At 39.3% G+C, this 14,219-nt stretch overlaps 1 protein-coding gene across 4 annotated transcripts; it reads right to left on the bottom strand.

Annotated features, from left to right (window-relative positions):
- Window positions 1-256: 256 nt before the first annotated feature.
- pknox1.1 (pbx/knotted 1 homeobox 1.1) lies at window positions 257-13,993 on the bottom strand. 4 transcript variants are annotated; one of them, XM_053627476.1, is made up of 11 exons: window positions 13,932-13,993; window positions 10,269-10,366; window positions 8,994-9,115; window positions 7,972-8,143; window positions 6,227-6,397; window positions 4,886-4,967; window positions 4,171-4,268; window positions 3,929-4,060; window positions 3,769-3,845; window positions 3,391-3,554; window positions 257-2,037 (listed from the first exon to the last, which is right to left on the bottom strand). In XM_053627476.1, the coding sequence occupies exons 2-11, from the start codon at window positions 10,320-10,322 to the stop codon at window positions 1,847-1,849; spliced, it is 1,263 nt and encodes a 420-aa protein (XP_053483451.1). In that variant the 5' UTR covers window positions 10,323-10,366; window positions 13,932-13,993; the 3' UTR covers window positions 257-1,846. The 4 variants fall into 4 exon arrangements, with proteins under 4 accessions (XP_053483451.1, XP_053483450.1, XP_053483452.1 ...); XM_053627475.1 differs by lacking the exon at window positions 13,932-13,993 and adding an exon at window positions 10,535-13,855; XM_053627477.1 differs by lacking the exon at window positions 13,932-13,993 and adding an exon at window positions 10,947-13,855.
- Window positions 13,994-14,219: the final 226 nt, after the last annotated feature.

The following is a 14,219-nucleotide window of genomic DNA, read 5'->3' as shown; positions in this document are numbered from 1 at the left end:
GAAAAGATGGATCTCAACATCATACAGCCGCTGTTGGAAAGGGGTCAAATATGAAGTAAAGAATGTGCAGGACCTGGAGGATTTTTCTGAAGAACAGTGGGCAGTTTAACTGCTCAGGACAAACAAGGGAACTCATTTAAAACGATCACAAAACATAAACACAGTCGTTGATCATCCAGGTAACGACACAGTATTAATAATCAAGCGTGTGTAAACTTTTGAACTGGTTCATTTGTGTAAATCCACTTATTATTGTGTCCGGTGGACTTTATGTAAATATCTGTTATGTGAAATAGCTTATTCAATGCACTTTTTATGATCACTCTTATTATTTTTAAATGATTTACATTTTGCAGATTCTGCAAGACCTCAACTGTATTTATTCTCAAATAATTCATTTATATTTTAGCCATTAATACAATGTATTCACTCTAAATTCCTCCCAAGGTGCCTCAGGGAGTTTCTCTTTGCCACTGCGGCCCCAGGCTTGCTCATTAGAGATGAACTTAAATTAAAATGCTAATTTTATATCCGGATTTCTTAAAAGCTGCTTTGTGACAATGTCCATTAATAAAAGCAGTGTATAAATAATAACTTAATTGAACTGAAAACGGTTCACGATCGTACATTCCCTCTTTCCACGCTGATTTTTTTCTTAAATGGTGTATGCTGTCACACAAAAGGGGTTTAACGATTAAAAAGCAAGCAGCACAGATCTGTTGAACACACCAATGATTTTAATGCTTAGAAGTAACATTTTGAGACAGTTTCATTAATTTCATCTGTAAACCCATGAGATCTAGATCAGCGGCTCTCTGCGTCGGTGCAGTGGACTGTGGGTCCTGTATATTTCTTGATCACTCATCATGTTGAAGATTTATTAATTAGCCAATTAGTTTATACAGGGAACTTTTTTCTTTTTCTATTTTTTTTTTTTTTTTTTTAAAGTGCAGTGAAATTGAAAACCACACATCTAAATATATCTTGAGGCTTGATACTAACTACTTTTACTGAGTAGAACGTAAATTCCCATGTTTACAGCTAACCCAGCTGAAACAGATAGAGCCACTCATCAGTTACTCAACAACGTATGTGCTTCGGTTAATTTTTTACAAAAGAACAATGTAAGGCATAGTTTTGTAGCTAACGTACGTATGCAAAACTTTTAAATTCTGTAAATTATTTTTTTTGTTTGTTTTCTTATAAAATGTTACAAAGCCCTGAAAACTGGGCGGCTAACTAGCATGGGGTTTTTTTTTTTCGTTTGTTTTTTTTTTGTACATAAATATTCCTTATAAAATGTAAAACAAAACAAGAAAAAAAAAAGAAATAAACATTTTGTTCTTAATATATAAAAATAAGCATCTCTCATTTTTACTCTCGTGACATGGTTGTGAGAGAGAATGAGGACAGCAGAGAAACACCAGCATGCAGTGGGAAAAACAAAACAAAACACAATCACACCATCATAAGCACAAACTCGCAACATTTTGGCATCCAGATGTGTTATCATAGAAATGCAAAGTGTGTAACAAATTCTAAATAACAAGAGTTTCAAAAACTTGGGGGACATTCAAACATTTTTCGGTTTCTTATTTTTGTCTGCTGTTTTGGAGTTTATCCAAAAAAAAAAAAAAAAAAAAAAAAAGTGCACTTACCTAGACATCTACGCAATAAAAACATCTCATAAATTAGCACACCTGTATGTAATATAATGCTCTACAACAACCGTGTGTGTACATTAAGGGGAGATCCTCTTGTAGTGCACGAGTATCCAAAGTTGCCAAAGTTAGCGTCATGTCAAGTCTTTTGTGTGTGTGTGTGTGTGTATATTAGTGTGAGACAGTCAGTTACTGGCATTGAGGCCCAGATCAGTCATGCTAGCTGAGGACAAGTGTGTGTCGCCCTCATCCTCGCTGTCGTCTGTTTCATCCTCGCTGTGATTACCCATCATGACTTGCTGCATGGCGAGTGTAGCTCCGTCTGAGGAGAGAGTTTGGTAGCCATCCATGCTCATCCCAACCGTAACTATATTAACTACAAACACAGAGAAGACAGACAGTACATTACAACAGAGTGTATAGCTAGAACAGGATACATAAAGCTTACTCATTTCTACAAGATACTTGCTAAAGAAAACTAATGAGTTTTTTCCTCATTTTATACTCTAGCAGCTGACATGAAACTGTATAAGGTCTGACGATTGCCAATTTACATCCCTGAGTGTTATACCGTTTTGTTCTTGACACAGATTTGCGGCGATGTTTCCCCATTTTCTCCCCAAATTGGCCTTGACCATTTCCCACCCACCAGCCAGGGAGAGTCAAGGCGATTATGTGCTTCCTCTGAGACAGGTGAAGCCAGCCAACCGCAATGGTGTAAACTGCTGCTCGTGCTGCATCGCAGGAGAGTGTAATACACTCGGAGGACATGCTATCCGCCCTCTTCCACATACATTATCTCTCAGACACCCACGATTGACTAGTGTCACTGTGACTGACAGGGTGGAGAGAGTATGCCATTCCTCCCACTCAGAAAGCATGGCCAATTTCGCTCCCCTGACTCCATGCTGCAGCTGCCTGTGGCGTCTGATTCGAACTTGCGAAATCCTGATGATAGGGAACAATTTTCGGTTGTGCTTGGATCAATAGATTAGGTTTAATGGACCACCCAAGGTTCAGAAACATCTCTCACAAGAGATGTTCACACTGCAAGTATGAAAAGTGAAAATACCCTGAGCTTGTACTAAACCAGGAGACAGTTTTCAAAAGATCTATATATACAGAGCGTGTCTTACTTAACCACTCCATAACCGTCAAACTGTAGCCACACTATATATAACCTTAACATGATGGGTAGACAATATATACTTTATTATATAATCACGAGACATGCCATCATTTTATAATTTTTTTTTTAAATATTATTATTGCTATATTGGCTTGTTAAACTTTTATCATTTGATCTAATTTATAACGATTTAACTGTCTATATCTTATCTAATGATATAACTATCTTATAGTTTAATTGCATTATCATTATTATAGTCTATTTCTATTTTTTAAACTGTTTTTTTCCCCTGTATCTGTTCTCATTAGGCAGCACTTCTGCAGCATCACACAGCTACACTTCTCTCTGCTGACGTGTTTCATCCGTCATGTCTGCTTTGAGATCACCACCTCTGAGAACAATACATGAAACCCAGCTTGTAGGATTTCAACAGAAGGAAGGACCCTGAATTAAAAATGCATTTAAAAAATATCGACTGCTCCCAAAAGAAACATATGGGGTATAACGGTATTACTGATTCCTGGCACATGTCACATGGGTAAAAATGTGAGTGTGGTTCCGTCACGGTTGCTGAAATCGGATTTTATTCACAGCCTGTACCTTCTTCCATGGTGAATTGTTGCTGGGACACAGAGGAAGCGATTGAATCGGGCCAGAAGCGCTGTAGAGGGCGGGCCTGTGGGGTCTTTTTCTTGGTTTTGGGCATCTCTGTGGCGCTGGCGTCTAGCATTGGCTGCAGGATCCGCCTCCGTGCATTAATGAACCTTTAGCGAAGGGGCAGAGATGATTTTCAAATCAAGTCAACAAAACAAAAAGCATGAAAGGAGAAAGCAAACAGACATCATGTACTGGATAAATCTGTGGGAATGTACTTGTTTTGGAGATATAGACAGATTGTTTTTATGTGTCTGTATCTGATCTTCTGCTCACAGAGAAATAAAATCAATAGTGTGTGTCCAGTAGGATGGTGTAACATACCAGTTGTTGACCTGTAGCAAAGTGAGATTGGTTTGATGAGCAATCTGTTTCTTCTCATCTTCAGTAGGATAAGGGTGCTGTGGGAGAAAATAACAGCTGTAAACCACGAGCTTGAAAAACATGAACAGGATTAACATCAGCGTCTTACTGACACACTCACCGCGATGTGCTGGAAGAGCCATGAGCGCATGACGTTGGTGGCCTGTTTGGGGAGAACGCCGCGCTTATTTTTAGACGAACTATCTTCGCTGGTGAAGAAACCGAAATCCTGATTCATCTGCAGCTGTAAATGCTTCGAGAAAAAGCACAGCAGGTCAGTGTGTCGATCTGGGAGTGTCTGAGATTCATGCTGTGTGCCTGCTTTGAAGCACTTTGTGTATGCTGTATACGTGAGGTCCACACCTGGGAGTTCTGAATGTGGATCTTGCTCGGTGAGATGGTCTGAGCCATGACATGGCCTTGGGGTGTGACTACTGTGACTGGCTGATACATTGCACCACCTTGAGAACCCACAACCCAAATCAAACATGAACAACAGAGAACAAAAAAAAAAACAACACACACACACACACCTAAGAGGAAATATCTTTCGGCAGGTTTTTCACAAAAACTCTATCCACTGTAGTCTGTGTTTGAAGACAAAAACGACATTTTACGTTAACTCCATAGCCGATGCAACACACAATCTGTGAGGATATCTGTATGCGTGTGTGTCCATGTTAAGCCTTGTGTGTGTATACGTGTGAGAGAGTTAGATAGCTGGACTTTTGTTACACGATTCACGTGCGTTGAACATGAGTACAGCTAAAAGGTCTCATTGACCAACAAACATCACTGTGAAAGACAATTTCGTGCAATTGCAATTTCACCAATTTAAAGAAAAAATTTAAAGCCAGAGCAAAATCAAGCATTTTTGTCTGCAAACAATAACAAACAAAAAAAAACACACAACTCTGTGAAATCCTAAATCCTAAATATCAACGTTTCCTTGTGTGTAATTCTTGTGTGTAATTCTTGTGTGTAAGTGTATGCTTGATGTGTGTAAACAGTGTGTGTGTGTGTGTGTGTGTGTGTGTGTGTGTGTGTAAGGGTTAGAGAAGCCTCTAAGAAATGGTACCTGAAAGCATTTGTGACTGACTGACTGCTGATATGTTGCCTTGTTGCATAGGTGAAGCAGGAACCACAGTGCCATGGATACCCTGTTATTAAAAAAAAATAAATAAATAAAATTAAACAATCAATCAAAAACAAAGAAAAACATAAAAACTAGTTAGCAGTAAAATGCACAGTAATGACAGTTACATTCATCGTGTCACATTGAAAGAAGTCCAAGGATTAACAATCAGTGCGTTTACATGGACAACAATAATCCGATACTAACCCGATTAAGACGATACTCATTAAGAAACTAGCATGTAAACAGATTACTGATCACCTTAATCTGACTAAAGTCATACTCAAAGTAAACACAAATGGAATTAAGACGTGTGGAGTATTCCTGTTTTAGTCGCATTATCGACGTGCGTTACAGACGTGTACACACCTTAATCACACTATTAACTTCGTGTGCGAGTTTTCACCACATTGTGCGACAGGACACGTACACACACGGCAGCGCTCAACCGTTTTACGGCAAACAAGAGAGCACGGCTGCGTCCAAAACCGCGTACTTACCTGCTACAGTATATAGTAGGTGAAATACGTGTGGGTAAGTACGCGGTTTGGGACGCAGCCCACGGCTTCAAACAGTCGTCTATTTGCACGTACAGCATGACAAATAATTAACCGCACTTGAAGCTTTCGTAAGATTCAAAATGAAACACCCAAAACTGTATACGGTCCCATAACGAAGACGAACTGTATGTCGATACGTGAAATTCTGGAGGGACGTCGGACGGCGTGGCGCGGGGACGTAATGACGTGTGCCGTTAATCGCTCTATGTTCTATAACATGTAAAACCTGAACATGAAAGGAGTATTCTAAACGCAACTCATGTAAACACCTTAATCAGGATAGTGTCTTATTCAGAATAAGGTCAATAATTTGATTACTGCTGTCCATGTAAACGCAGTAATTGTTGAAAATATTTAAACCGCTTCACTTTTTGCACGCTTTGATCAATTTCATGAATTCGTTGTCGGTGTTAAATATGATAACATATTGTTTGTGCTAAAAGTAACAAAAAATGAGTTGCAACACTACAGGTTGGAAAGCTTTAGGATGTTACTGACACATTAAAGATCTTTCTGAAGTCAGCATGATCAAAAATAAACGAAAGCATTTCTGCAGTGTTTCTGTTAGAAGCATTAATTCTGCCCCCACAAAAACTGCAAGTACATGGAGTACCATTGGTTCCTGTTAGTATCATTTCCAAACAAGTGCAAAAACCCCTCAACAACAGATCCTTTGGTACTGGGTTAACTGATAGAAATACAAAGGCGTCTACTCTGAGCTTACCTGGGTGTGCAGGTGAGAGTAGGGATCGTCTGTTTCTCCACTCAGCAGTGTCTCGCTGTTCATCTTGCTCATGAGGCAGGAGATGTAGCGGCTACAGAAGTCTTTACACAGGTCGTTGACCTTCTCCAACTCCAACAGGTGAATCCGGAGAACCTGAATGGCCTTCACCATCTGATCACACAGGCACAAGGTGTTACTGCAGCATCCTTACTGGCATCATACTTACTGTTAAGCATCATACTTACTGTTTCTCACATTTACACACCTATACTGCTGCCAAGGTCCTTGGATCTTTTCTACGAGTAAGATTGGGTGCAAATCTATCAGCTGCAATTAAGTTCTTTCGGGAATTTAAGAACAGGTAGGGCTCAGAGGTGGTGGGTGTGATACACTTTACTGGATGCTTTTACAATACATGAAATGTTGGAACACACACACACAAACACACACAGTGCCACAAAATGTAAATTATAATTCTCATTATAATTAATTAAATCTAAGGGCTGTTTTACAATATTTAACACATTAGTTAACGTGACGAAACTATGAATTTCAACATTTATACCCCAGGAGTAGGATTAACAACGTAACTAAGAGTTTTTGTTTTTTTTAATAATAAAACCAGTAATCCAACTCAGTTCATTCCACCAATGAGTATAATTAAACACCCAACTTAATTAAAATTTACGGTTGTTACTTGCCAAAATATAGAACTGAGGCTGATCTAAAGTCTAACAGTTGTAAGTCTCTCCAGACTCTCTTTTGCACTTTTGTGATCACGGAAATCGACACGAAATCAAGCGAACTCCGCAATACTCAGAGGAGCTTGCAATTTTTCTGAATTACTGCAGATTTGGGCCTAGATGCGTCATGTGACGTCATCACGACGCGCATTCAGCCAAAAAACCTCTTCGATTCACGTGCGTCGAACATGAGTACCGCTAAAAGGTCTCGTTGACCAACAAACATTGCTGCGAAAGACAATTTCGTGCAATTGCGATTTCGCCAATTCAAGAAGTTTTCCACAAAAAAAGCGCAAATTAAACTCTGCAAGTTGCATCGCACTATTTTTTTTTTTTTTTTTTTTTTTTTAAAAAGCCAGAGCAAAATCAAGCAATTTTGGCCCTGATTTAGACCGGAGTTCAGTTATCAACGTTTTAGGATCACGCTGAAATTGAATTTTGCTCAGTGAGGTGCATTATATTTAGTCATGGATTGAATAGTCAATGCAGGTAGATTTTTATTAACATTTGTTAAAAAGTTGTTAAGAAAACTTCAATTAACGCCTGTTAACTAACTCTGTTTATGATTTAATAATGCTGTAGTTTGTTAATGTTAACTAATGCAGAAAATAATGTCAGTTAAAGGAACCTTAATGTAATGTAAAGTGCTATCCAAAAACATATTTTACAAGGAAGGAAACAAATGGAAAGGAATATTTGGAATATTTTTTTTTATATTGTTGTAGAAGTACTGATGAGTTATTTCACTAATCTAATACAAGCGTATAGAGACAACTAACCCTGATAATATGATAACATCACATCTTTGTAGTTTCTGATAAAGCAGGTGAATCATATTGCAGAGACCTAAAAACAGGTCTTTTCAGATTGTGCTTTATAAAGCAGTTTGGTTCTGTAAAGGCACCAAATATTTATAATCATTATTTATTTTTTATAATATGTCACACATCAAGAATGAAAACATTTGAACGCATTTGGTACCACAGGGATTCTCATTCTCACCAGGCTATCTAGCTCAGAGTCTTCGCTGAAGAAAGCCTTGGTCTCTTTCTCTTGGCTGAGTACAAAATTCTGGATATCGATATCAAAGCTCTCTGACGTGATGCACTCTGAGCTCTGAGTAGACTGCTCACACTTCTCAAACAGAAGGGCTAGGAGAGGAAAGAGCGGATGCCTGCAGGCCGACAGGAAACAAAACACGAGGCATTGGAGGTGAACAAATATGAAAGAATGGATTCAGATGAATGTCAATGCAAATAGAGGCTGAACTGATCTGCTAGCATAAGGAAGGGTGCAGGCTGAAATTACGCAGCTCTACTCGATCATAAAATCTTTTTTATTTTAATATTATGATTTTTTAAATATTTTTTATAAAATATATTTGGAAAGTTGCTAAGGTTTGTCCAAAAAGTCACTAAAGGGGTCTGAAAAGTCGCTAGGTTGGCAACACTGGTCTGCACTGACAGCTAGATAAAAGGCAGACTAAACTCCGCCTCTCCCCGGCAAAAAGAAAATACAGAGGGAGAGGGAACGCGGGGTTTTTCATTTATACACATTCTATTTGAAAAGCAATAAAACACACCGAGTCCCCAAATGTCTGTTTTTTTCTTGAAAACAATTTGCGCCCCACCTTCTGATTTCTCCGCACCCCCCCAGGAGGGCGCGCCCCCCTGGTTGAGAACCACTGGGTTAAAAGATAAGAACCTTTTCCGATGGCTACCATTTCTCTCGTACTTTATCTCTCTGCAGTGTCTACCCCCTGACTGGAATTGCTCCCCCCTTCCCCATTTAGATTTACTATTTTTCTTTTGTCCTCTTCTTCAGTCAATAATGATTGGAGTGGGAGGGGTTGTTCTTTGTTTTTGTTTGCTGGTTGTATTAGGAATAGATGTAACACCATGTTGTTTATTAGATTTCTTAATTTGTCTACTGGCAGAAGAGGTCATTTGACTGGCAGTGTGTGGATACAAGGGACATTTATTAAGCACATTATGAAATCAGTAAGTGGTTATGTGGAAATTTACCTGTATATGGAAGCTTTATCTGTTTCCATGCGAGTGGATTCAGCAAGAGCATTGTTGCAGATTCTCCCCATTCCTGTGTCTGAAAAACTCTTCTCTGGATCACCGTCTGTCTGCTGGACCTCCTGCGTGTAAACCGACAGGTCACTGTAAACGCTGGACATAAAAACGGTCCAGAGTGTGTTCTCTGTGAGTAATAAAATCACTTGGGGCTGTGCTGCTACAGGAAAAATAATCAACGACAGGGTGGTGTGATGTGGCCCCGCTCTACCGCCTCAAAACCGATAACAACGTGTCCCGAAGTGTTTTATTATTTGCCAATAATTCCAATTTTTTATTTATTAAGAAAGTCACATTATGCATTTTATTTACACTTAACATTGTGTAACGTCCATGAAACAATTTAGTCCCTGTCCTTCCAATCAGAAGTATAAAGTCTTAACCACTGCCCTCAGTAGAATTCATTGAACAGACAAAGAAGTCCCTGGCTACAAAAAGTTTTGATTACAGACACTTCTTGAGTCAGTACAGACCCTTTCTGAGTCAGTACAGACACTTCTTGAGTCAGTACAGACCCTTTCTGAGTCAGTACAGACCCTTCTTGAGTCAGTACAGACCTTATATCAATATCAATTATGTTATAGCAGTGAGAAACTGTCTCTCCCTCATCAACCTGGATTTTTCTTGCTTTTAAATAATAGAAAGCCCTTCATTCTGAAAACTACCCTGTGTCAGCTTTACCTCTGACTGGAGTTACAAAACTCTGGCACTGGACACTCCTTCCACAAATGCTACATCAACACCATCTCAGAGAAATCCATACCACCACGATAATTATGCACGTTTTAAACCTGTCCCTGTGTACGTTACTATAAAGTTACTAGAGAAATGACAACTTATTAGAATGAGCGCATTAACATATACCCGTGATTAGCCGGCACTACTGTTAAAGCTGCTGTTACAGAAAATTAATCAACACCGGCTGAAAAATCTGAATCGAACTTTCAACAGCTCTGAGGTTCAGTCTAAACAACTCGGTGTACAAGGTTTCAGGTTTTATTACCTACGTGCGTAAACATTTTAACTTTATAAATATATAACTTCAATATAACTTTTAACACGTTAAACAAGACCTAGTTTTTGTGACCCGTGTTAAAACGGAGCAGTATGAAAGCAGTGTGCTTTACGGTACTGAGGTCAAACAAAAAGGTACAAAGTAAAGCAAGGACCCTGTCTTCATGTAATTGTTGCTTGTGAGTGTAGGCATGTCAGACGCACCTCTTGAACTCCCTCCTCGTACTTGTGCACTGACACAGGCTGGCCTGCCATCATGTTCACTGAAGCCACTGCCAACACTGATGCATTATATGGGCAGTCTGAAAAGTGTTGGAAAACAAATGCACATCTGTATTACAAAGTAATTATACATTTAATGACCATTTTCGCATTTAACAATTATATCGCCAAAGGTTCATGGACACCTGACAATCACACCCATATGTGATTCTTCCCCAAACTGTTGCCTCAAAGTCTGACACACACACCTGTAAAGAATGTCTTCGTATGCTGTGGCATTACAATTTCTCTTCACTGGAACTAAGAGGCCCAAACCTGTTCCAGCATGACGATGCCCTCGTGCACAAAGCGAGCTCCATGAAGACATGGTGTGCAAAGTTTGGAGTAGAAGACCTCGAGTGTCCTGCACAGAGCCCTGACCTCAACCCCACTGAACACCTTCTCACCTGACATCAGTGCTTGACTTACTAATGCTCTTGGAGCTAAATGAGCCTTCCTAGTGGAGATTATTATAATAGCAAAATGGGGCATACATCTGGAATGGGATGTACAAAAGAATGCATGTATTGGCGTGATGGTCAGGTGTCCACAAACTTTTGGCCATATAGTGTATTGGTGTAGTGTATACACATTTAAATAACAATTCATTCTTAAACACACTTAAGCAACCACTCCATCCTGATCTGGGTCGTGCCGGATCCAAGGCCCGATCCAGGATTACCAGGCATGAGGTGGAAGGACACCCTTGATGGGATGCCAGTCCCACACACACACACACACACACACACACACACACACACACACACACACACACACACACACACACAGGGGCAATTTACAGTTGACAATCCACCTACTGGCTTGTTTTTGGACAGTGGGAGGACACCAGGGACCCTGAAGGAAAACCATACTAACATGGGAAGAACATGCAAAACTCCATAGAGACAGTAACCCTGGAGCTGGGCAACCTGGCCAACACTACATTTACATTTATAGCATTTGGCAGATGCACTTACTCAGTGTTGAGGAAGCTACTTTGAAACTGTAGCTTTTCAAGCTACACATAGTTTGAAGTAGTTAAGCTACAGTCAAGCTAGCCTTTTAAAAAAGTCGTTAGCGACACTACACGTTACTAACAAAAAGTAGCTAACTACATTGAAGCTACTTAAATGGGCAACATTTCAGTATGTCATGATTGTGAATCATATTATGAATAACTGTGTATAATTTTGCATAAATAATTAATTAAACACAATTGTAAAATAATTCAGAACTATTATGAATTTATAACTGTGCACATTAGGCTACTTATCAATTTAACATAAACAGGTTCACCTCTATAGGAGTCCTTAAATTTGAGCTTGAACTCTTGGATGTTGTATTATAATCTTTAGTTTGCAAAGATTACATATAAAAGGTGTAAGATTTATTATTTGACTCCTTAAGTCACGTGAACGTCAACAAATAAGGCCACGTGTAACTGGAATTAAGTTAGTAGCATCCCTACTTTTAGTTAACTACTCCCCAACATTGCCCTTAACCAGGACACCTTACATTTATCTCATTTATCTAAGCAGTTGAGTGTTGAGGGCCTTGCTCAAGGGCCCAGCAGTGGTAGGTTTGCAGTGCTGGGATTTCAACTCTCGACCTTCCAATCAGAAGTATAAGGTCTTAACCTCTGACCTCAGTAGAATTCATTGTACATATAAAAAAAAAAAGTCCCTGGCTGCAAAAGTTTTGATTACAGACACTTCTTGAGTCAGTACAGACCCTTTCAGAGTCAGCACAGACCCTTTCAGAGTCAGCACAGAAACTTTCTGAGTCAGTACACACCCTTCTGGAGTCAGTACAGAAACTTTCTGAGTCAGTACACACCCTTCTGGAGTCAGTACAGAAACTTCTGGAGTCAGTACAGAAACTTCTGGAGTCAGTACAGAGACTTCTGGAGTCAGTACACACCCTTCTGGAGTCAGTACACACCCTTCTGGAGTCAGTTCACACCCTTCTGGAGTCAGTACAGAAACTTGGAGTCAGTATAGACCCTTCTGGAGTCAGTACAGAAACTTGGAGTCAGTATAGACCCTTCTGGAGTCAGTACAGAAACTTTCTGAGTCAGAACAGAAACTTTGAGTCAGAACAGACCTTTCTGAGTCACAGTAATGTATTAGAGCAGGGAAAACACTGAAATGTCTAATCAGGAGTAATCCAGCATCAGGAATTGTGAACTTGAATAGATTTTGGCCGATTTCATGATCCATGATCATTGCCAAGAAAGAAACACCCGTTTAACTACTCGAGAAGGTAAAATGCTAAAATCTTTATAACAGAAGGCAGTATAAAGTTTTACATCAAGTTTGCAACCACACAAACACAGCCATGCTCTTCATTCTTCCACAACTTTGTGTAGTGTCTTTCATGTACGCGTTCTCTCTCATGAGAAGTAGTTTTACAGTTATCACCTGCAGTCATGTTTTTAACGGTAAATACACTGGGGATTGCTTGTATGGTCTGCATACAGTTTAAAACCGTTTCGAGCAAATCTGCACGCATTACTTTAAAAGTTTATCGTTTAAAACACCAAAACACACCGAACGAGGCGCTGACGGAAGGAGAACGGGGAAATTAGCAGCGCTAGCTTTTTACCGCAAAAACAAATCAGGTCTAAACTTTAATTTGGCTTTTTTTTGGCGTAAAATTCAAGAGCATTAAAGTTCAACTTTTTAACACAAACGCTTTTAAATTTGTTCCGTGTAGCAAAATGCACATGAAGTAATAAATCAAAACGCAGCCATTACACCGCACTATAAACAAGCCGGGCCCACAGCTCCGCTAGCTCACTAATACTACACACAAAACTCAAATATTGACTTTTACAGCTTCACACACACACACACACACAGCACAAAATATAATAATGTATCTACCCAGACGGTTTATTTTTCCCTTAAAAGTACAAATTATAACAAAAACAAACCAAGCCGTTAAAGAAAAGTAGTTCCCCAGCTAGCAAGCTAGCTTTGCTCTATCTAGTACAATTTGCTAACAATGCTAAGACAGCTAATTATACATGAATACGCTCATGCAGTGCGTACAAATATACATGTAAAATATAGAAATAACGGTAATAACATAAGGTGCAACAAAATATTAATATACAAATATGAAGTGTTTATTTATATATATATATATATTTTTTAAATATATAAACATGACTAGAAACCCCCGACTCTTATTGTTTTAAAATGAATGCAAGATAAATTAAATCCACCAATCAGTGGAATAATAATAATAATAATAATAATAATAATAATAACTACTTTAAATAAAAACGCACTTCCATTCCCCTATACAGAGGGAGGAAGTGTGTGCTAAAGCTGGGCCCTGGCTCAGTCTCAGTCATCGGTCTTGTAATAAAATCCTCCTCTCATCAAAAAGCTCATATTTTATGATTTTCTTTCCTCAACATGGTTTTCGGGCGGCGCACTAAATTTATTTATTTATTTATTTATTTTTAACTCCCACAAACCCACACACAACCTCGCCCAAGTCCGTTAAAGTGCTCAGGCCGAGGCATTTTAGCGTGTTCCGCGCATTGTTTTGATTGATAGGTAAGAGGGAAAAGCAGAGTTTTGAGTGACAGCTTACCTGAGTGCCAATCTTCATCACACTGACAAGCGGCTGCAGCAATCGGGATCCACTGTGGCCGGTTTGCGTCATCACGTAAACGCACGCAAGCTGACTTCCACGTGAATATTCATGAAGGGGGCGGTAATCGGCGGCTATTGTTGTTGTGGTGCGTCATTGCGTAAAAGGCACGCAAGATGTTTCTTTATGAATATTCATGAGATAGGCGGAGATGTGACTTCAGAAACGCTTGCATGCCCTCTCGTCTAAGAGTAATAGTTCACAAAATGGGGTTTGGGGAACCAGTGT

This window comes from Ictalurus furcatus, chromosome 6, assembly GCF_023375685.1.
Source record: "Ictalurus furcatus strain D&B chromosome 6, Billie_1.0, whole genome shotgun sequence".
In the NCBI taxonomy this organism is placed as follows: Eukaryota; Metazoa; Chordata; class Actinopteri; order Siluriformes; family Ictaluridae; genus Ictalurus; species Ictalurus furcatus.
Note: the sequence above shows the minus strand (reverse complement) of the source record. Positions and strands in the feature narration are given on the sequence as shown.